At 35.7% G+C, this 25,108-nt stretch overlaps 2 protein-coding genes across 2 annotated transcripts in view; one reads left to right on the top strand and one right to left on the bottom strand.

Moving 5' to 3' along the window:
* The window catches only part of LOC136831405 (uncharacterized), a 139,217-nt gene extending 125,368 nt beyond the window's left edge, over positions 1–13,849 (bottom strand). The window contains exons 1-2 of the mRNA XM_067091788.1: positions 13,607–13,849; positions 3,896–3,988 (exon numbers count right to left, since the gene is read on the bottom strand). Coding sequence (XP_066947889.1) covers positions 3,896–3,988; positions 13,607–13,693 — 180 coding nt within the window. The 5' untranslated portion in view covers positions 13,694–13,849. The remainder of the gene's footprint in view (positions 1–3,895; positions 3,989–13,606) is intronic.
* Positions 1–25,108, top strand: part of LOC136831403 (uncharacterized) — a 475,267-nt gene that overhangs the window by 204,191 nt on the left and 245,968 nt on the right. The gene's annotated exons all lie outside the window — the stretch shown is intronic.

Below are 25,108 nucleotides of genomic sequence, written 5' to 3'. Positions count from 1 at the left end.
TCATTTTGCAATAATATTTTCTGTGTGTTGCTTTGATCGTTTTACAATTTGTTATATACCAAAATCATCGCAATTTAGTGTACAACATAATGAAAAAAAAATAATTCGTTAGCTTTAACCGTTTTGCTCACAGCACGATTTGTATACAATTATATAGGAAATTTTTTTTCGTGCTGTCATAAATTTCAATATTTATATATGATATTTTTTCATTTCTGATGGTTGCATACTAAACTTCAGGCAATGAGAAAAAAGGAGCCAAAAATGTACTCTTATTCTTAAAAACTATGTGTGCTGTGGTTTTTTGAAAAAAACTTTCTTTCCGCTTCGGCGCTAACTCTCAAACCGCGTCGGCATACAGCAGACGCTTTTGTAAATAGAGGCTCGGCGTTTAAGGGTTAAAAGGGGGTTCCTACTTAATATGGTTAGCTACTGCCTGTTCTAGGTTTATATTACCTTTAAGGATATAGGCTACATAAGACCCTACTAAAATGTACCTTACAGGTTATTTTATTGAGCCTAGGATATTGTTTATGTATAATCCTAAGCTTATTCGTTCTTTCTTAACCTAGTATAGGGTATTGCCTAATACAGATTATTATAGATCACTCTTAAATGTATAGGCTAGGCTATATAAAAACAAAAAACTTACTAATATATAACCTTACGGTTAGTCAACTATTTTTTGTCTAACCCAGGTTGTTGTTTACATCCAATCATAGACTATTTGGTCTACTATATAAAACAATAATCACTAATGTGTAACCTTATAGCCAGGCTATAACTTACTCTAATCTAGGCTACCGCCTAATCTGGATTATTTAATTCACACTCAAGTGTATGGGTTACATAAAACACAATTACCATACCTTAGTATGTAGCCTTAAGGCTAGGTTACCATTTCATCCAGCACAGATTATGATTTCATCTAGTCCTAGGTTAAATGGTCTAGGCTAACAATTTAGTAAAAAAATAGGATGTTTCATGAAAAGTTATCACTTAACTTGATATAAGGTAATGCCTGGGCTAGTCCTGGATTATTTAGCTCGTGCTTAAGTCCACAGGCTTATATGAAAAGGAAAAAATTTATACTAATATGTAGCCTTATTGTTAGGCTATCAATTTACTTTGCCCAGTTATTGTTATTACCTGATCCTAGGGTCCTCAGTCTAAGCTAAGCCACTTAGCTCTTTTATGCCCAAATGACGTAGTGGTATGTAAAATTAGCCTACTCCCCTTCCTACCCGACTGACGTACCGCTACGTAAAATTTACCGAAATTTTTCATACGTGTGTTAGGAGTAAATTTCTTTTTTAATTCAGACAATTTGTGGTTTCCATAGGCTAAAGCATACCTTGGACCGTGTAACTCAGGCATCAATAAGCCAGCCAAGCAGTCCATGTGCAGCGCATGCGCAAATCCCTGGCGTAGTAAAATTCTCACAATGAAATCAGCTGATGCTATCCACGCTTCTCTCTTGTATCTTCCATTTTTTTTTTTTTACATTTTTTATAAAATGTGGGGTTTGTATGTGGGATTACATTATTGGAATCACTCTGTTTCATACCCTCTTTTTCTATAAATTTTTTCACCAGCTGTACTTATTCGTTTTTCATTCTTTTATATGTTAATATTTAGAGAATTTTGCGGGCTTTCTCATAAAAATTAATTCACTCACCTCACTGTTATAGTTTTTGAGCTACGAACCATAATGTTGACAACGGTAACATTTTTTTCGTTTCGATCAACTTATAACGTCAAAATGAAACTGTTTCCTTTACCAAAATCATTTCTCTTGACTCTCACTGTATTCCTCAACCTTTCCTCTACATTTCTGAATATTTACAAAGCAATTCCTATGAAAAATAACCGAGATAAAGCTCTTAAAAAAATAACTTTCTAGCATTAATTCTCACCGTACACCGGGCAGCGTGCTCTGTTTCTTACCCTCTTTTCTATCAATTTTTTCACCAACTGTGCTTATTCGTTTTTCATTATTTTATACGTCGATATTTGGAGAATTTTGTTGGCTTTCTCAAAAAAAAAAAAAAAAAAAAAAAAAAAAAAAAAAAAAAAAAAAAAAAGCCTGACTTTCATAGTTTTGGGCTACGAACAAAAATGTAAAAAAAAAGTAAAGATTTTTTTTTTGTTTGTTAAATAACTCAAATTTTTTTGTATTTAGGAGGCTGGGACTCTTATTCTGACTATTCCACCATAAAATATAAACATTGAGAAAAAGGACAGCAAAATGAACGTTGTTGGCATAAAATTTCTATTTTTGCTGAATTCTTGAAAAAACTATTTTTCGCGCTGTCAGCGCTCCTGACAACTCAGATCTCTGGTAGGCGTGGCGCTCAAACTATAAAGATGCGAAAGTGTTGGATATGTAATCCAAGGACGTAGGCTACAGACAACATCCCGAGAAGAACCCTAAAAGAGTTCAAAGGTCTGATTAAACAAATCATTTATAACTAACCAACTATTAATCTAGTCGGAATTATTCTCACTTACTGCCTAGATTATTGTAGACATTGTATAATCTGAAAGGATTCTCTATAATAAGTTGTGGAACATTTTTTTTAGCTAAAACATTTAATTACAATTTAAAACAATTTTTGTTTTACGAAACCAGGTAACAATCAACGCTTTACGAAACTAGGTAGGCTAGCAACCATCGAGTCAGGTTCCGGATTTAACACAAATTATAAATTCCAAAAGTTTAAAACTAAAACTTTTAACTGGAACTTAATATTGAGCAATTATCCTGCTATTTTTTATGTTTCCATGATCCTCGATAATGAAAACGGAGAAAAAAGTCAGCTTTTTTCGGAGCACTGGTAACGGCGTGAACCATTAAGCTATTGACCAAACAGAGAGTAATGGCTCCTTGGCCTTTTAACGGCCTGGTTGTAAACTAGAGGGTGGATGTGCATGCACAATAGTCACTTCTCTTTCTTGCAGGTTCTTTTGATGCTGGAAGAACTGGGTTCAACTTCACTGACGATAAGGAAAGTGCCTCTTCTCTTTGAGTCCATTATATACTCCATCACGTGTTATAATGTTAATCATTATGACACAATACCTGGCTAAAAAGACCAACTAGAAGAGAATTCTCTGATATTAGTTTGATCACCATGGAGCTCTGGTAGACCAAGGAAGGTAACTCCTTGAGGATGAAACAAGTGACTACCCTATCAAAAGTACTAATGCACAAAACACAGAATAGCAATATTTCACAACAAAAAAAGTAAACCAAAGGAGAAAAATGGGCAGGAAAACACTGGCTTCTGGAAGGATGGGCAGCAACGGCGTCCTTCTAGCAAGGTGGTAAAGAAGAAAATGAATGCGTCACAGCACTCTCAGGTTAAGGGAGTTCGGCTGATGCCTCTGCTCTCATCCGATTGGCCAAACACCGGTGTCACCAATACCTTGTTCTACAATTTTATGTTTTTTACCAGTTTCCAGCTGGCACTAGAAGATTTTATCCTCACATTAAGACCTAGGTTTGTTCCACATATGAACAACTACAGTTTTACAGAATACAGTAATGTTAACCAGAAGCCACAGGAACTAAATAGTTTAATAAAAATATATGACATACAAATGTTTCTTTCAAAAGCAATGAGTCATTAATATGAAGATACACTTATACAGTAAACCCAATGGACTGCTTCAATAACTTTGAATATATGTGAGGTTATTCAGTCATAAAGGAAAAGTATGCATAAGACCTATAACTTAGTGAAACAAATTTACATGCACTAAATTAACATAGTAGTCAAATTACCTTTAGTCACTAGATGAAATACCCCAAAAGTATAATGAAGTTGCAGAAATTCAAATACAAAATATCAAAACGCTTAAGAACTATACAAACAATGTAAGGGAGTCCTACCTTTCTGAAATTTTTCAAAGTTCTCGTACCATCACACACTCTGAGTACTGCTATTCTATTGAAATCTCTCTCCAAATATTGTTTCACATTCACCTGTAAAATGAAATTCCTATATCAAAAGAGGATAGTCATGTAACTTAAGCTCCAGACATTAAAAAAACCAATATCAATTTTTTCCCTGCTACACAGTCCTTAGATCACTTTATAAACTAATCATTCTTGCTACATGTATAAAGAGAAACTATTATTATGGTATCATACCTCTTTTAGAGCCACTGGGCCTTTACAGCAACTTGTAAGTTTAAATATAAAACTGAATTTTCATAAAACTAATCAGTTAATTAGCCTTAATCTGCCATGGAATTGACTGCAAATTAAGGCTAATTATGACTGATGGGTTCATCAAACATAACGAGAATTATAAGAATTCAACTCTTTGAAAAGTTAAGTATATCTTAGTTTAACCAGACCACTGAGCTGATTAACAGCTCTCCTAGGGCTGGCCTGAAGGATTACATTTATTTTACGTGGCTAAGAACCAACTGGTTACCTAGCAACAGGACCTACAGCTTATTGTGGGATCAGACCACATTATGACAAGAAATGAATTTCTATCACCAGAAATAAATTCCTCTAATTTTTCATTAGCCAGGTAGGAGAGTCAAACGCTGGGCCAACAGCATGCCAGGCGACAGCTCTATCCACCCTCCAAAGAAGAACTTTTCAACTCTTTGAATTAAGGTTAATTCTGGTTGATGGTTTTATCATAAAAAATTTGCAGTATTTAGCAAATAATTAGGTTTTCCATAAAAAACATAAAGATCATATTTACCTTTATTTCTCCAAGTTAAATTCCTACTATGAATTAGGGTTATTTATGACTGATGAACCCATCAATCATAATTAGCCTTAATTTGCAATGCTAATTCCCACTGTGAATTACAGTTTTATAATTGACTGGTTTGACATGAAACAACTTTTAGTTAGTTACACCAGACCACTGAGCTATAAATCTTATGTCTGCAGTGCTAACCCAAAGGGTTTATCTCATATAAAAGAATAAAATTAATCACTTTTCATAATATAAACTACAGCTTTAAAATTGTACAGACTACAAATTTTGAAGATCGCGGCAAGACTTCTTTTGAGGGTGAGTTCAATACTTGTCAATTGCTTTTGATTACAATCTTAGCAGTCAACACAAAGTACCTGTATGTTTCACTGTTAATATTGAATTCTTTAAAGATGAGAACTGGATCAGAAATGGTGACCATCAAGTATGTGTTATTCGAGCATGCACCATTCTCAAAGAGAAGAATACCCTGCTACATTTCTTTCTTCATGTACTGATAACTGCAACAACTATGGTGTGGGTTTTAATCTGTTTACTTCAGTTATATGTTTCAGCATAGCACAAAATGGCAAATTTTAAAAATTTTATTTTATTTTCCTAACATACAAACCTGAAGTTCTTTACATAGGATTTAGCTTGCAAATGACAGCTGGAATGGCCATTCAAACTTATTGACAATATAGTAAACTAGCATCAGGCAGGGGGAACCCCTTCCCTCCTGTTAGTCTGCGCTCCACTTTGCCTTCCGACCCAGTGAGGGTGGGCTGAGGTGGGCCATTCATGTAAAGAACTTCAGGTTTGTATGTTAGGAAAAATACACATTACTTTTAAAATTTGCTATTTGAACCTATACAAAATACAAACCTTTCTTTACACAGGAGACTTACCCATTGGTGGGAGGAATCTGGGTACTCTCTAAATTGACTGGTAGGTTCGCCCAACCTGGCATGTTACCTTCCTGGTCCATTTAGCACCTCTAGCACAATGCATATACGAGATGCAACAGTTGCTAGACTTCTGAACCACTAAGTAAAGGGTTTGTATGCCACTACTCAACTAGGCTATAAGAACCCATACTGAAGTGTTAGAGAATACAATAAGTAAATTTGATCAACAACATTGCTTTACTGTCTGTCCTCTCCCCTTGCAAAGAAAATGGGGGACTTGCACCCCTTCATTGACAATGAAAAGACTGGTGCCCAGTCAGATATCTAACCTGCATTCACGTCCATCCATTTTGTATATACAGTGTATACTTTTTTCTTTCTTATACTTTTGACTAACATTTCCTCTTTCCTCCCTCTATTACTTATAACCTTTCACAGATACTGACTCTCTTTGCCGGAGAGGAAGGAGAAACAGTCACTCCCGTCCTGTTAACCTTTCACAGATACTCTGACTCTCTTTGCCGGAGGGAAGGAGAAACAGTCACCCAGTCCTGTCTCCTGGATACCTAGACAAGGTGCTACCTGTCTTAAAGAGAGCTGGCTTCCCTATCCAACCCACTGAGGAGCCATCACTGGTCCAAAGAAAGTGTGTGCAAGGCCAGTGCGCAACATTCCCTACTTAAAACATCTTGTAGGTGATCACACCTGTTCACCTCTCTCCACACGTAATGCCTTAAAGCCAACAGGTTTCTTACTGAGTGTGAAGTACAGGGTGATGCCCCTACTGTCATGGGCTCTCATCTGGGCTGCAATTCTCCTTCCACACTGGAAGAGACGATGCATGTGGATCAACTTACGGAACCAGGAGATACAGTGTACTCAGAAAACTCCTTCCTTAAGTCTGTTAGTACTGACCAAAGAGCTGTTGACATACAAATCTGAGGTGTCGAGTTCTTTAAGATAGTATTTCAGCACTCAAATAGAACTCAGTAGCATCTCAAGTCACTACTAATAAGTCTTTCTGTGGAGATATCGAGAAGCATTCAAACTGGTGTGACCACCAGTTCTGAATATGATTATTAAATTTGGGACAGTTCCAAACAATTCTTTCCAAGTGCCATAAATAGGAGTGCCCGGGTGACTTGCTTATATCTACACTAATGTCAGGGCTAAATGAGACAGTCTCTGGGTTTAGACCTATGTTTGATGATAACCCTTGAAAACTCATTGCACACTATGAATCATACTCCAAAGGTGACAGTCACGATCCTCTGGGTTCTCAATTCCAGAGAGAGAAAGGCGTGCAGCTTCTCCGGAGTACAAAAGATCTCCCTCAAAAAGAAGAGATCTACTCCTAGAATCAAACCCTGGTCTAAGGCTAACCACGTCTTCCAAGAGCTGGAGCGGAAAGAAGCTTTCACTGCAAAGGTAGGAGGGAAAAACACTGCTACCTGCTGACAAGCAGTCTAATCAGAGACACTTCATCTCTAACACCAATAATCGGGGATGATTCTAGTCTTGTAGACAGCCATTCAAGGAACAAAAGTATCCAAGAACTATGTAGAGCCAATAAAGAACCCTCTTGTCTGGGGAGAGGGTGGAAAACATCCAGGCATGAAGTGCCAGAACTCTTAACGCCTAGAGATACCCAGACTACAAGAGGCTGAATCTGAGGTTTAACAAGAGAGGAATATCTCTTAGGACCTCGAACCACAAAGCTAGCAGGTTCGGATGTGACTCAGCATGGACACCAGCAGCCTAGACTTTTCCAGAGAAAGAAATCAACCTGCAGCTGATCATGTAATAAAAGCTGACACGGAGTAGAAGTAAGGTTCGAGGTTGCCGTCCAGGAAAGAAGCCTTTCTCCATGTTTTAAACCAAAGAAGCATGGAGAAGAAAGAAACTCCGAAGCTTCCTGTTGTGCTAAACAGTAGCCATGTATAAGCTCAGGATTTGGAAGTCTCGATTAACCGCCATACAGGTGTTTAGGGACCATATATCCCTGTTAACTGTCTTCATTGGTATAGCTGGTGTCAAAAGGTATCTGGGCATCAGACTTAAAGTGAGACTTACTGCTCTGAGCAGTGCCCAGAAGTGCATCCTACCACCCTAGGGGAAAGAACCTATTGGCATTCTCATATACGGTTCTCATAGTTCTGCTATTGGTGAAGTTGTCCTTGGAACCCACCTCTACAAGAACAACAGGGAATTAAAGAATAGTGACATCACCCTGTGAGTTTTCCCTGATATAACAAGAACTTGTGCGCAACCGCCCCAAATTTGCTTATGCAAGAATCCAAAGGAAAGACTAATTGCAGCCATACACCAACAAACCAGTTGCTCACTCTCTGGGCAGAAAGAGGATAAAAACCTTGAAGTTCATCACCACTAAACTCAAGAAAGATGGCTGTCCTCTGGCCAAAGCTCCACCAAGTTCGCCAGGACAAATCAATACCCAACAAAGTCCTGAACGAAAAGACCTTCCTCCCACAGAATAAAGCTAAGGTATTTCTGAGACGACCAATATATTTAGTCTCTTGAAAGAGAAGTTGCTCTTACTGTCTTCTAGCACCAATCTCAGCATTGCACACACCCCTACTAAGGGTGAGGTCCTATTGTGAGACGAGAATAAGGGAGGAACTGGACTGGAAAAGAGATTAGTTGTCTGGGACTCAAAAGAGACAGGCACTCTCATATAAATGGCAGCTGCGGGGGGAGAGAATACTGCTCTTGCATTCCCCTTCTCTTCTTCCCCTTAACTCCTTTCCAAATATGGAAGAGTGATGGAAAGTGAGTCAATCTCTCAACTGGAGAAGTCTGGGAAACTCAAGAGAAAAAATAAAGTTGAACCTTCACTTTCCTCTAGGTCAACTGAACATGAAAGTTCAACCAAAAAGCCTTGTAAGCCTGGGAGCTTGTAGGACAATGCCTGGCAAAGACAGGAGCTGTTAGTCAACTACACCAACCTTGCTGCAGTCTTTACTTCCTTCTGAAAGCATTGAAGTAAACCCCAGAAGTGTACCAATCCTCAGTGCCAACACTGACTCAGCACGAAAATTTGCCCAGAAACTCGAGGAAATAGCGTATCCCGTCCCCACATACAAACAAGGCTCACAAGCAGCTGTCTGGTGGGTAGGTTAGTCGACAAAGTCTCTTTAATCTCTCTGACAACAAAAAAATTTGTTTGTTTTTTTGTCTTCCATTTTAAAACACAATGAACACACACACACACAAACAGTATGTTTTCCTGAGAGAGAGAGAGAGAGAGAGAGAGAGAGAGAGAGAGAGAGAGAGAGAGAGAGGGAGAGGGCTGAACTAAGCATCTATTTATCTATCTATCCACTTCCCACATTCTGCCCTTTGGAGAGAGAGAGAGAGAGAGAGAGAGAGAGAGAGAGAGAGAGAGAGAGAGAGAGAGAGAGAGAGAACTAGCATCTATTTCTCTATCTATCCATTTTCACATTCTACCCTTTGAGAGAGAGAGAGAGAGAGAGAGAGAGAGAGAGAGAGAGAGAGAGAGAGAGAGAGAGAGAGAGAGAGAGAAGAATAACTCTTTACGATATCAAAAGATTGAAATCCTTGAGCTTCTGAGGGCAACAATTCTTCCCCGCCGGCCAATTTGTCAAACTGTAAAGTAAATTGACATTTAACCCCCCTCCTTTCTCAAGTCGAGGATAAAAAGACTAGGAATCACTAATTGTTTGTTTAAAATGTTAGATAATTTACTACACAAATGCATGGAAAATATTATATATCATTACTATTATTATTATTTAATCTTACTAAACTTATATTTTAAAATTAGTGCTTATTAATTAAATCATTTATTTATCATACAAAAGAAATACGTACATATTACATGTCAGATAAATTCTCTCGTATAAATAAGAGAGAGAGAGAGAGAGAGAGAGAGAGAGAGAGAGAGAGAGAGAGAGAGAGAGAGAGAGAGAGAGAAATTATTTTTATTCAATGTTATTATTTAATCTTATTAAACTTAATATTAATATTTGAAAATTAGTACTGTAAATTATTACCTCATCATAAAATGTGTATACTGTCATCCTGAAACACTTATATATTATTTTAATATAATTTCAATAGTACTTTAATATCATTTTAATATTTCAATAGTATCAATTCTGAGCATCTATCTTTGCTTAAATGAGGTCTGGGTGTCCTGAATGGAGGGGAGAAAATCAGTTTCTCTCTCTCTTTGAGTTACATATTATTTAATCTTACAGTATTATTATTTTATTATTAATCCTTAAACGCCGAGCCTCTATTTACAAAAGTGTCTGCTGTATGCCGGCGGGGTTTCAGAGCTAGCGCCGAAGCGGAAAGAAAGTTTTTTTCAAAAAATCACAGCACGCTTAGATTTTACGATTAAGAGTTCATTTTTGGCTCCTTTTGTTCTCATTGCCTGAAGTTTAGTATGCAACCATCAGAAATGAAAAAAATATCATTATCATATATAAATATTGGAATATATGACAGCGCGAAAAAAAATTTCATATATAATTGTATACAAATCGCTGTGAGCATAACGGTTAAAGCTAATGAGTTTTTTTTTTCGTTGTATTGTGCACTAAATTGCGATGATTTTGGTATATAACAAATTGTAAAACGATCAAAGCAACACTGAGAAAATATTATCACAAAATGATGCATGAATTCGTAACGAGCAGACGTAAAAAAAGTTTTTTTTTTAAATTCACCATAAATCGAAAAATTGTGCTAGAGACTTCCTGTTTGTTGCAAAATGAAGGTAAATGATTGAATATTACTAGAATGTAAGAGTTTTAGCTTACAATTGCATTTTTCGACCATTTCGGTCGAGTCAAAGTTGACCGAAGGTTTAAATTTTGGCACTTATCGTGATTTATATGAAAATATTTCATAACTGATAAAAGCTACAACCATGAGTTATTTTTTGTTGTATTCTACATGAAATTGCACAAATTTTCATATATAAAACTTTATGTAACGGCTAATATAAAATGGTGCAAAAATTATGATAAAGTGGACTAAAGAATTTCTGAGATTTTCAGCAGAGTTAGCACGCGTGGAGGTAAGGAAAAGGTTTTTTTTAAAAATTCACCATAAATCGAAATATTGTGCTAGAGACTTCTTGTTTGTTGCAAAATGAAGGTAATTGATTGAATATTACTAGAATATAAGAATTTTAGCTTACAATTGCATTGTTCGACCATTTTGGTCGAGTCAAAGTTGACATAAGGTTGAAATTTTAGCACTTACCATGACATATGAAAATATTTCAAAACTGATAAAAGCTACAACCATGAATTATTTTTCGTTGTATTCTACATGAAATTGCGCACATTTTCATATATAAAACATTATGTAACGGCTAATATAAAATGGTGCAAAAATTATGATAAAGTGGACTAAAGAATTTCTGAGATTTTCAGCAGAGTTAGCGCGCGCAGACATAAGGAAAAATTTTTTTTTTCAAAAATTCACCATAAATCGAAATATTGTGCTAGAGACTTCTCGTTTGTTGCAAAATGAAGGTAAATGATTGAATATTACTAGAATGTAAGAGTTTTGGCTTACAATTGCATTTTTCGACCACTTCGGTCAAGTCAAAGTTGACCGTAGGTTGAAATTTTGGTACTTATCATGATTTATATGAAAATATGTCAAAATTGATAAAAGCTACAACCATGAGTTATTTTTAGTTGTATTCTACATGAAATTGCACACATTTTCATATATAAAACTTTATGTAACGGCTAATAGAAAACTGCAAAAATTACGACAAAGTGACTAAAGAATTTCTGAGATTGTAAGAGCCTGACGCCGTCTCTTCCAAACACGTGTGTGTTCGTGTGTTCGTCGGCCATTGGAGCGGCGAGACGTTTGGCGTCTTCACAAACAGAAACATACGCACAGTTTGATACAGAAGATAAGTTGGAACATTATGAGTACATGATCAGAATGCTTGCATGGCAATGCAAGTAGTGGTGATTGTACATACATCAAGACAACATGGTTAGGGAGAAACAGACCAAAATATTGTATGGTTGAAATCGCGTTCCTTTAGAGAAAAAAATGAGATGCTCTTGTTGTCTTGTCCACTTCGATGGATGACGAACACATGAACACACACATTTGGAAGAGACAGCGTCAGGCTCTTACAAGATTTTCAGCAGAGTTAGCGCGGACGTAAGGAAAAAGTTTTTTTTCAAAAATTCACCATAAATCGAAATATTTTGCTAGAGACTTCTCGTTTGTTGCAAAATGAAGGTAAATGATTGAATATTACTAGAATGTAAGAGTTTTAGCATACAATTGCATTTTTCGACCATTTCGGTAGAGTCAAAGTTGACTGAAGGTTGAAATTTTGGCACTTATCGTGATTTCTATGAAAATATGTCAAAACTGATAAAAGCTAAAACCATGAGTTATTTTTTGTTGTATTCTACATGAAATTGTGCACATTTTCATATATAAAACTTTAAGTAACGGCTAATAGAAAACAGTGCAAAAAGTACGACAAAGTGACTAAAGAATTTCTGAGATTTTCAGCAGAGTTAGCTGATGCTTTCTTTTGGGATAAGAAAGAAATTCGCGCATGCGCAGCTGGGTCACCCTTGTAAACAAAACAACAGCGTGATCCGTGAACTCCCAGCATCCCTCAAGGCGCGATTTAAAATTTTTCGCAAACGATGCCTATAAGTATTTTTCCGCGAATATTTAAAAAAACTTTTTGTAGTCGACGTATTTTACGTCCACTCGGCACCTGACAGACAACTTTTGTCAATGTAAAATACGTCCAGTCGGCGTTAAAGGGATACTTGCATGATTTAAAAAAATACTAAATATAGAAAATGGGTATTTATCAGAGACTGAGTTAAACTGGTTACATAGAAATAAATAGGAATATTTTAAGAATATAAACAAATATTTTTGTGTTTGCAAGCAAAATGCATGGTAGTTAATCCCGAGAATACTCGTGCTAATCAGGGAAGGGCTTAAAGGAACAGGTTCTTCTTCTTTCTCATGTTCTTTTGTTCTTTGCAAAAATTCTTACTAGCAGAATAGGCACCCAGAGCAAAAACTGAATGTAAACATCAACAAAAATTATGCACTACATATTAAAAATCAACTTTTGAACAAATCAACATGCGAACAGCCATTCATAACATAACTTGTTCGTAAGTAAGGTAGTGTCAGTAGTTGTAATGACACAATAATTAACAAATTTTTTTACAGGCAATCAACAGCATTGTAATGAAAACTATTATTGGCATAAAGTTGTAACAAACTTCTGAATATAGGTGTCATCATCCAGGCATTTCCTTTCAAGTATTGCAATCATGTTTGAGTGACATTCTAGCAAAGACACATAAGATTGCACAAAATTTTATATATATTTAAAAGGTTAACCTTTATAATTAAAATTTATATTTATATTGCCCATTTCATTTGCCATGATATGTTCCAAATAAAAGCTCTCCATATAACAAATTACCTCTCTTCATGCACAGCTATGCACAATGGGCTGGCTATCCTAGTACTGTACCAAGTTTGACATAAACTCCTTCAACCATGTATGAGTTGTGATGACATAATAAGCATGACAGACACACTGAGGGCCTGGCAGCCAGGCAGACATGAAAGGGAAAACCAATAATTTAGACTTTGTCAGTAGAAGACAAAAAATCAAGGACAGGGTAGAAAACAAAGATTCAGAGGATATATTTAGCTGTGAATGATTATGGGGAGAATTAAGAGTCGAGTCCTGTCAAGTAAAGCAATCCAACCATGCAACACATAAAACCACTTGGTAAGATGGCACAATCGTGCCAGTACAGGATATAGGTTGATAACCCTAGTCACTGAGATTCCACATCTCAACATAATAGTGTGAATCTGACTACTTTCTTTCCAGATGCTTACAGACTAAATGCCAAATCTTCATTATTTTTTCTTTTAAAATGTTATTACCTTACAACTTAAGTGGAACAACCTATCTCCTGTTACTTCTGATATTCTCAAATACAGGAATATTGGATCTACCATCCTTTCAGGCATGGCAGCATTTCCTGGTATAGTGTCCAGTGGTCCTGCTTGTTGCTTGTTAGGTGATGGCTGCACTTTCGGCACTGAAAGAGCTCCTATATTCTCGCTTCCCCATTCTTTTAATAATCTGATTTTATTTTCTTCTCTCTCTGGAAGTAAAAATTTAATTTTTCATAAAATTCACAAAAATGTTTCTTTATTATTTAAAAATTAGTAACTTTTTTACAATTGTCATGTGAAAATTATAAGAAATTGGATGACAGATATTTGAGTAGTTTTATCGATCCCTAGATATGAACAAACCATAAGACATTTCTAAACAAGCAAGTGCTAGGTGTTGAACACTGCCCAAAAAGTATAAAAGAAGTCCAGTATGTGGGTTAAACTCTTTTATGTTTCTGCAATCATATACACTTACCAAAAAAATAAGGTAGTGCTTGCTAAAGTTAATACTGTAAGAAAAAGTTTCCCAACAACTCAAATGCCAATTTCACAAAGATGATATAAGGTATAACATCACAGTTACTCTCTATTCAAGTTTTGCTTATAATATTTAGAGTAGATTTCTGTTAATTATAAAACCTATTAAATTAGACCATCAAAGCACCAAATCTGTAATAAACCAAGGGTGTGTTGAAATACATTTCACCCTAAAATGGAATTTCAAAGATATGTAATTTGTTGATCTGCTATCTTCCATGTACTTAATATTATTGATTGATTGATTATGAAATTTAGGTCTTGAAGACCAAGCGCCAGAACCCATCAGGATTATTCAGTGCAGCGATTAAGATGAAATATATAAATTATTGTTATTAAAATAGTTTAACCAGACCACTGAGCTGATTAACAGCTCTCACAGGGCTGGCCCAAAAGATTAAAATGAAATGGAGTACCAGATCTAAGCAATAATTAGGCTAAGCACTAGGACTAAATGATGAACGAATAATGAAATTTTAAAAATATGCAAAAAAGGCATATGCTTCCACACTAGAACACATGCACACATTAAATACATTTACTCAAGTTTCATCTGTACAATTAAAAAAATAAATAAAACTGAGTAATGATAAAATTCTGAATACAGTAACTTAAGATTTTTTAAAATTCGGATTTTTTTTATATTTGCCTGGTGAGATTTTGTATTTTCATAAATTACTCTTTATAATTTATCAATTAATTCACATTTCCTCATGAATATTAAAATTAAGTCAACTGAAAATGTTGCAGATTCTGATAAAACTTCACCAACCAATCCATTTCCAAAAGTTGATAACAGATGTGGGTTGTATTTTGGGCATTCACATAACACGTTTAACTGTTATTATCACTTTGCATTCTGAGCATTCGGGAGCTGGTTCATGTGGGCTGCTCACTAACCCTTAAATATCATATGCCCTATTTACAAAAACGTCTCCCGTATGCCAGCGGCGTTCGGGAGCTAGCCCCAGCGGAAAAAAGTTTTTTCAAAAATCACAGCACGCTTAGTTTTTAAGATTAAGAGTTCATTTTTGGCTCCTTTTTTCTCATTGCCTGAAGTTTAGTATGCAACCATCAGAAATGAAAAAATATCATTATCATAAATAAATATTGGAATATATGACAGAAAAAAAAAAATCGTATATAATTGTATACAAATCGCTGTAAGCAAAACGGTTAAAGCTAATGAGTTAATTTTTTTAGTTGTATTGTACACTAAATTGCGATGATTTTGGTATGTAACAGCTTGTAAAACGATTAAAGCAACACAGAGAAAATATTATCACAAAATGATCCATGAATTCGTAACGCACGGACGTAAAAAAAAGTTTTTTCAAAAATTCTCCATAAATCGAAATATTGTGCTAGAGACTTTACAATTGTTTCAAAATGAAGGAAATTGACTGAATATTCCTAGACTGTAAGGATTTTAGCTTACAATTGCATTTTTTTACCATTTCGATCGAGTTAAAGTTGACCGAAGGTTGATTTTTTTCTATTTATTGTTATTTATATGAAAATATTTCAAAAACGGTAAAAGCTAAAAGCATGATTTATTCTTTGTTGTATTCTACATGAAATTGCACACATTTTGATGTATAACACTTTATGTAATGAATAATATAAAACGGCGAAAAAATTACGACAATGTGACTCAAGAAATGCTAGGATTTTTAGCGGAGTTTCGTGGATGGAAGGAAAAAGTTTTTCAAAAATTCACCATAAATCGAAATATTGTGCCAGAGACTTTCCGTTTGTTGCAAAATGAAGGTAAAGGATTGATTGTTACTAGAATGTAAGAATTTTGGCTTACGATTGCATTTTTTTAGCATTTCGATCGAGTTAAAGTTGACCGAAGGTTGATTTTTTTCTATTTATCGTTATTTATATGAAAATATTTCAAAAATGGTAAAACTAAAAGCATGATTTATTTTTTGTTGTATTCTACATGAAATTGCGCACATTTTGATGTATAACACTTTATGTAACGAATAATATAAAACGGCAAAAAAATTATGACAATGTGACTCAAGAAATGCTAGGATTTTTTTGCAGAGCAAAGGAAAAAGTTTTTTTTACAAAAATTCACCATAAATCGAAATATTGTGCTGGAGACTTTCCGTTTGTTGCAGAATAAAGGTAAATAATTGATTGTTACTAGAATGTAAGAATTTTGGCTTACGACTGCGTTTTTCGAGCATTTCGGTCGAGTCAAAATTGACCAATGTTAAAATTTTGTCAGTTATCGTAATTTAAATGAAAATATTTCAAAACTGTTAAAAGCTAAAAGAATGATTTATCTTTTGTTGTATTCTACATGAAATTGCGCACATTTTGATGTATAACACTTTATGTAACGAATAATATAAAACGGCAAAAAAATTACGACAAAGTGACTCAAGAAATGCCAGGATTTTCAGCGAAGGAAAAAGTTTTTTTTCAAAAATTTACGGATGCCCCTCAGGACACCCCGATGCTTCCTAGGGGTCGTAAAAGGCATGGGATGTGGTCCTTGGTCCCCTTCGGTCACACGTGGCCGCACAACAAGGCGTTGAGAAGCTAGGTCATCTTGGGTGCTTGGTCCCTCTCCAGCATCCCAGTCTAAAACTCGTCTCACACGCTCACTACCGACAGGCAGTATGCGCCTTTCACGGTCCTGACGACGTTGGGACATCTCTGCAAACGTCCTGTTGCCTCACAAATATGCAAACACTCGCCAAAGTTCTGCAAAACACGGATGTGTCAAAAAATTGCTCTTGGACGATGCGGCGCTGATGCTTCCTGGTACGGGAAGGAGGAAATTCGCGCATGCGCGTCTGGGTGACGCTTATAAACAAAACAATAGCTTGATCCGTGAACTCCCAGCATCCCTCAAGGCGCGTGATTTAAAACCTTCGCAAACTAGGCCTATAATTATTTTTCCGCGAATATTTAAAAACAGCATTTTTAGTCGATGTATGGTACGTCCACTTGACACCCAACAGACAATTTTAGTCGACGTATGATACGTCCAGTAGGCGTTTAAGGACTATTCGGAGACGTGTTAAAATTACTTTCACGTCTTTCTCTCTTTGGTATGATGAACTTCATTTTATAACTCCAGGTTTTATTTGCTTCAACTTATTATTTTCAGGTTCTTCATTCCATTTATTTTGCCATTTGTTTATAATGCTACTTTCATGTGTGTTATATAATCATTAACTTGGATATTTACATTGGTTCGTGTCAAATGGGCTGTGTCACGTCAAGTGATGGTTTTGCGGGAACTGCTGGTTCCCCATTCGTTCCCTCTTTGTGGATTGCTGCCTCCTTACCTTCAAGTTTTTTTGTTTTGATGTTCTCGTCGGTGAGCTGCCGTTTTTCTTTTCGTCAGTCGGGTCTGGTAGGGCAGCGAGGAGGCGGCAGTGGCAGCAGCAGCAGGCAGTTTTGGAGTCGGCGTTGGTCGAGTTTATGAGCAGCAAATTGGAGCACGCCTCGAAGTGGAGCACGTCGTGAGGTGGAGTGTGACCATGAGTAGTCGTGTGACCACGAGCTGCTCATCTTTGATGACAGCGTGAGGCTGTCCTGACGTCTCCATCAATTATTCTGGTTGGTGGGTTTTTGTCCCTGTTGTGCAGCTGAGGGCTGTCTTGGTGCCTGATGGAGGACGTATGTTTGGTATTTTTTTCTGCCTGCTGTTGTTTATTTTTGCCTTTTTTTGTTTTAAGCTACTTTCTGAATTATGAAGTTAATCGTTTATTTAACTTTATTTTGTTTAGTGCTGCCTCTTGTTTTTTTATGCTTATGGTTTAACTTTTTACCAGACCTGTCTCACTTGTAAATATTTTTAAAAATAAATTAATATTGAGCTCATTTTATTGTTTTGTTGTTTTCGCCTCCTTTGTTTTGTTACATCTGCCGTCAGTCATGACAGCCCCGTCCCTGAGTATGTTAAAGAACCTGCTTAACGGCCCACTCGGGTCGTTACAATGGCGACCGTGACAGGACGGCTCTGTTTTGGCTGGCGGGGTTGTTCTGGCATTAGAGGATCATGAGTGTAAAAAAAAAAAAAAATAATCTTTTTTTTTTTTTAGGTGGGAGGTGTCACGTTAAGTGATGGTTTTGCGGGAACTGCTGGTTCCCCGCTCGTTCCCTTTTGTGGATTGCTGCCTCCTTACCTTCAAGTTTTTTTGTTTTGATGTTCTCGTCGGTGAGCTGCCGTTTTTCTTTTCGTCAGTCGGGTCTGGTAGGGCAGCGAGGTAGCGGCAGTGGCAGCAGCAGCAGGCAGTTTTTGGAGTCGGCGTTGGTCGAGTTTATGAGCAGCAAATTGGAGCACGTCGTAGAGAGGTGGAGTGTGACCATGAGTAGTCGTGTGACCACGAGCTGCTCATCTTTGATGACAGCGTGAGGCTGTCCTGGCGTCTCCATCGGGTATTCTGGTTGGTGGGTTTTGTCCCTGTTGTGCAGCTGAGGGCTGTCTTGGTGCCCCGATGGAGGACGTATGTTTGGTATTTTTTTCTGCCTGCTGTTGTTTATTTTTGCCTTTTTTGTTTTAAGCTACTTTCTGAATTATGAAGTTAATCGTTTATTTAACTTTATTTTGTTTAGTGCTGCCTCTTGGTTTTTTTTATGCTTATGGTTTAACTTTTTACCAGACCTGTCTCACTTGTAAATATTTTTAAAAATAAATTAATATTGAGCTCATTTTATTGTTTTTGTTGTTTTCTCCTCCTTTGTTTGTTACATCTGCCGTCAGTCATGACAGCCCCGTCCTGAGTATGGTAAAGAACCTGCTTAACGGCCCACTCGGGTCGTTACAGGCTGCTTCTTTAGCTGTTTTATCAGCCTCTTCATTTCCCTTAACTCCTAGAGAGGGCAGGGACCCAACATATTTCTATATTTTTCCTATTGTTATTATATAACCTTTGGAGTAATAACTTTATTTGATGTACAATGTGATTTTGTGGTTTGTAACTCTGAATGGCTTCAATGGCACTTCTACAATCACTAAAAATCACAAAATTATTACAAGAGGTTTCTTTAACTATTTTTATGGCTGATGCTATTGTACATAACTCAGCTGTAAATACTGAGGCATTATCAGGTAGAGAGAACTGATAAATTTTATCTTGGGATACTACAGCATAACTTTTTGATTAATATTTTGTGTGTGTGCAAATCCTTATTTTATTCATAGTCCAAGGAGGAGGTAATTTTACCATTGAAGGCAATTGCACATTTACATTCAACGACTCAAAGAGTCTCCTAACTCTAAGAGGGAAAGGTGGTGAGTGATTTTTTATAAATACATCTCTTAGTTCAAATAATTTTTTGGTTGGAAAATCACTTTTCTGAATTCTCTAGGCACTCTTCATTCTTACAAACTCTATGGAGAGAGAGTGGTAGTTCACCACGTTCAACTTGTGAAGATGAGGTTGGTGATGATCTAAAGACTCCTGAACATATTCAAAGGCTTTAGTTATGAACTGGGTCTAATGTTTTCAGCATTGTGTCTGATGCTGAGCCATATATTTTGCTGCCATAATCAATGATAGACAACACTGTTGCTTTATACAATACAGCAAGGGTATGTCTAACGGCTCCCCAAGTAGTGTTTGATAGTTTTTTAATCAGATTTAATGCTCTTTTATATTTTGATTTCTTGTGTTATGCGAGCTTTCCAATTTAGGTGAGTATCAAATACTAATCCCAAAAATTTTGTTATTTGGCCAATTGGTATGGAATGATTTCTGATTTTTAAATCTATTTCTTCACCTTTCTTCTACTTTTTATTTTTATAAAACATGACTGCTTAAATCTTAAGTATGGATAATTTAAAGCCTACAGATAAGGTACATTCATCTATTTTTATTATAGTTTTATTAATGAATCGATCTGTATGTTTTATGAGAGATGCAGAATAATATATTGCAAAATCATCCATATAGAGATTACTTTTTGTTCCAATAGGTAGATTATTACTGATATCATTTATTGCTAGAGTAAACAGTGTGCCACCAAGGACGCTTCCTTCAAGAACACCATTTTCAAGTGGAAATGTACTTCACAATACATCACCAACTCTCACTAGAAAAGTGCAATTCGTCAGAAGGTTTTGGATAAACCTGGGTAAATGTCCACGGATGCTGTTTTTATGCAGCATTTTTAATATTGCATATCTCCATGTAGTATCATACACCTTTTCAATGTCAAAAAAGACAGCTACAGTAACTTGTTTTTGTCCAAATCCTCTTCGTATGTGGTTTTCCAAGCTAGACAGAGAATCCACTGTAGATCTGTTACATTGTGACCCAAATTGAGTGGGAGTCAAAATTTTATTTTCTCTAATGGGCCATGCTAGTCAAACATTTACCATTTTCTCTAGTAATTTGCGTAAACAACTTGTTGAAGAAATTGGTCTGTAATTGCTTACATTACTGGGATCCTTTCCAGGTTTGGGGATAGGAATAATTATAGCTTTGTGCCATTCATTAGGAAATAAATTTTGAAGCATAAGTGATTATAAAACTCTAATAAGTGTGACAGCCAACGGTGCTATGTGGCAGATCATTTCAAAACAAATGTTGTCACCTCCAGGGGCAGCCTTATTGCTGTTCAAGAGAGCAAATTCCAACTCTTCCATATTAAATTTTCTTTATTATAATATATATATATCTTCTATTGTTTCAAAATTTATTTTTATTGATTCTATATTTTTCTTTGTGCAGAAGTGTTTATCTAAATTTTTATCACTACTTACACTTGCTAAAGTTTTCTCCAATTACATTACTTATTTCTTTTGGATCAAGTACTCTTTTTCCATTTTTTAATATGGCATGTCTAGGTGGTTTAACATGGGTACCATTTATTTTCCTGAATTTTTCCCATATTTTTTGTATGGGAGTATTATTTGAGAGATCTGATCTATAATTCCTCCATGAAATTACTTACTTGAATTACTTCTTGAAATTTTGCGGATATTTTGTTATATACGGGTTTTAATGTATCAATTTCTAACAATAATATGGTTTTTGTGAATTTTCTTCTATTACTGGTAATGTTTTATTTAGTTTGCTGAACTTTCTATTCAAATTATCTAATAGTCTTCCAATCTGGTGTTTTATTTCTATTAATTCTGTTAGTTTTTCAGACCATCATGGGACGTTGTGTTTTGTTGGATGAGATTTTGATTTTGATATTGCTTTATCAGCAGCATTTTTAATGAAATCAACAAGAAATCTATCTGTTTCATTATGATCTTGTATATATTCAAATGATGGGATATTCCTGGTGTGGAATTCATATAGTTCCCAATCTGCTTTATAAATGTTATATTGAGGGACATGCTTGGCGGGATTATTCTGTAATAACGGAATTAATATTGGGAAATGATCACTGGTATACAAGTCATCAATAGTATTCCAATCCAATCTGTCTACTATGCTTGTTGTACAAAGAGTTCAGTCTACTGAGGAAAATGTTCTATGTATTTTTGAAAAATATGTGTTTTTGTTTCATTATTGGTTTTTGTTATCGAAGAACACGTAAGTTTCTTAGCAGGATCTTTAATTCCTCTCACTTTCAATTCTAATTTAGCCTCTTTTATAGACATCCCTGTTCTTTCTTGTAACATTTTTAATTCCGTATTGGATATGTGATACATGCATTCTTCGGATCTTGCGTGATGATTCTGCCCACAGTTTATACACTTTGGTTCATTGCACTTCCATTGTGTGGTATATTTAGTAGATCCACAATAAGTGCATACTGGTTCATTTCTACAATTTTTCTTTGTGTGCACATACTGCAATTTTGACACTGCAGTGGCCTCAGGACATAGGGTCTTAACTCTCTGCTTTGGCCTAAGATTTTTATTTTTTAAAGTAGATCTTCACCCCAAAATTTTATTTTTGCTATTTTTAATATCTGTTTATTGCTTTTTTTACTTGGTACAACATATACCTCACAATCCTGGACCTTCGGGTATCTCTTTTTGAGAGTCTAATAGCATTTTCTTTTCGATTGGTTCATTGTTATTTTCAGTAAGTACAATGGTACCCCGAATGCTGTTCATAGTATCATGTTTTTCCACTTTACATTAATGTTATCTATATTTTTCAAAGACAAATAGTCTTCAGACTGACTTTTTGTTTGGCTTCTATAAGCCAAGAGTTCTCCTTTATTTGTCTGAATGACATTTCTGCTGTTGGATGCTGATTTAATAGATATTTTCTAATTTTAATGCTGAAATATTTTGGTCAGCTTCCATGGTTAGAAATCTTGACCAACTTCCACTACCAAAGGGGGAGTCGAAGTGAGTCAAGGTTGGGTCAAGACGATATTTACTTCTTTTGGGTTTTTTCTGCACTGGAGCATAGGGTTCCAGTGTAATTACACTAGTATCTTTCTTGGATATTTCCAAACATAGGTTGTCAGAGGAGGTTCCAGCGGTTGTCAACTATGCAGAGACTGTACCATCAAAGGGACCAGGGGTACTTAAATCCTTATGGTCACTATTCATAAAGATTGCAGACAAAAAATAAAATAAAATAAAAATAAAAAAAATAAACTTGAAAACCTTAAAAAGATATCATCAGCCTTTCATGGAGTTTATTCTTCCACCAATGGCACAAGTGAGAACCGACTCCCAAACGTCTACGTCCCTACCCTACCCCACAGGGGATGGCACAACATGATTAGAATGGCCCAAGTGTAAGCCAAACCCGCTTCCTAGGACTGAGAGTATTACAAGAATACAATCATCCCCACACTAATCATATTATGGGCAAACCGGATGGAATGCCGAGAGTCCTATCCCCAGAACCAGACACGTCTGGAATCTGTGGTCCAGCCCTGAAGAATAGTTCTGCCTTTAAGCCATCAATCTGATAACTCTTAGGTCTGAACATTATTGGGCAGTTGATGGTCCTACCACAATTCCCACTATTTAGCTTTGGATATACACCCAATCCCAACTATATCTTTTCCTATTTAACAGGTCCAATAAATTTTAGCAAAAGTGGAAAATTCCACAAAAATTAATCCGAAAAAATATATAATTACATATGAGACTCTTGGACTCAAACCACGGAACGGATTCCTGCGGTTCAAGAGCCCCCTCACCATGTCAAGGTGGTCCCACATAGAGGGGGATGCACTTTAATAAAACTAAATTTTTTGACAAAAGCATAAACAATAGGGGAAGGTGACTCAAAATATTATCAATGAATCACAGATTTTTTTTACAAGTAGCCAAAAGTATATTGAAAACTATTACTAGAATAGAAATGTAATATACTTCTGAATACGGGTGTCATTATCCACTCTCTCAGTGACATTCTGAAAAGATACAAAATATGGCACAAAATTTTATACATATTTAAAATCCAAACCGATACACTTAAATTTATATTGCCTATTTCATTTGTCACAAAAGTTCACCAAACAAAATGAAGTATAGAAGTACACAGGTACTGTGCTTTCCCGTACAGATCCATTAGGTTTTTCATGTAGTCTAAACCTTTGGCAATGAAAATGTAGGGCTGGACAAGCTGTTGAGAACTGAAGAATCTGCTTACTGTATAGTTAAACTCACTTTCCCATAAGGCCTGAGACAAAATCATGACCATAATACATGTACTAATTTAATTAATGTGCAATTTGTACCTTCTTAGATGAAGTATTCATCTTCCACTATATACCCACAAGGGGCTGTTAAGGAATGGGGGCCCATACTGTCACTGGCATCAATAAGGCAGATAATCATCCATGTATATTCCATAAAAGCTGTGTTGACATCACAATCAAGAATACAGGTCAAAGGAGCTCTGGACCCATGAATAAATTATATAACTCTTTTTTCTTTACCATCAGTCATTTTCCACACGCCTATAAAATAACTGAACTAGAACAGTACAGTGCTCCCCCACTTTTACACGGAGATAGGTTCTAGAACCCACCCCAGAAATACAAAAAACCTGCAAATGCAAAATCCCCTCTAAAAATGCTTATAACTTGCTTACAACTGTCAAATACCCTGTACCCCTTAAACTAAAATGCTTAAAACTGCCTATTTTCACAGTTCACTACCTAATTTATTAGTTCAAACATAAATATACCTTAAATTATCATACCAAAATAACTTAATATCCTTTCAAACAAAAGTACACCTTAAACCATCATCCCAAAACAACCATAGTCAACTTGCGTTAATCTTCTACAACTGTTACTCTTAAGTATTTACACCCCTAAAATGCTCAAACTGTCCATTTTGACAGCTCATCGGCCAACTTAACAATGCAAACAAAAAAATATCTCAAACTATCATCCCAGAACACCCCAATATCAATTCAAAGTCATCTTACATCATTATGTACCCATCTACAACTGTTACTCTTAAGTATTGTATCCTCTATAATTCAGACACCCATGTTTTCTTATGCCTAGCGTAACTTTGTGCATCGTCTGCTGTACTGCACATAATGTACATACATTTTATTATGTTTTGCCGTAAGATGATTCTGAAATGATATTTACTGTATAGTATGTATTGTAGGATAGTATTACTGTATACAACATATCTAAATATGTGGGTAGTTTAGAACAACGGGACATGTTCCTCCAAACAGAATGGTAATTTTGTTATATTATGTTAGTATTTTTGTGATTACATACTAATACATTCATGATAAAAAAAATGTTTCAGTACAGTAAGTTTTTGGTTTACATCGCTTTGTGGTTAGTCCTCACCATCTCCAGTAAATTTATTAAAAAATTCTTGTTCCGTCATTCTCTCAATATACATATCCTTTAATGAGAAAACACAGCAAAATATTAATAAAACATTATATCACTTTCAGAATCCATTCATACTGTATTGATCTAACCATCGTAAAATATTTAAAATCCAAATTTCATATGTAGGAAACCCAAAACCTCCGGTAGGCAAACTGTCTGACGACAGAATCT

The sequence above is a fragment of the Macrobrachium rosenbergii genome, chromosome 48 (assembly GCF_040412425.1).
Source record: "Macrobrachium rosenbergii isolate ZJJX-2024 chromosome 48, ASM4041242v1, whole genome shotgun sequence".
NCBI classification, from domain to species: Eukaryota; Metazoa; Arthropoda; class Malacostraca; order Decapoda; family Palaemonidae; genus Macrobrachium; species Macrobrachium rosenbergii.
The sequence above is the reverse complement of the archived record's forward strand: the minus strand, read 5'-3'. Positions and strand labels throughout refer to the sequence as shown.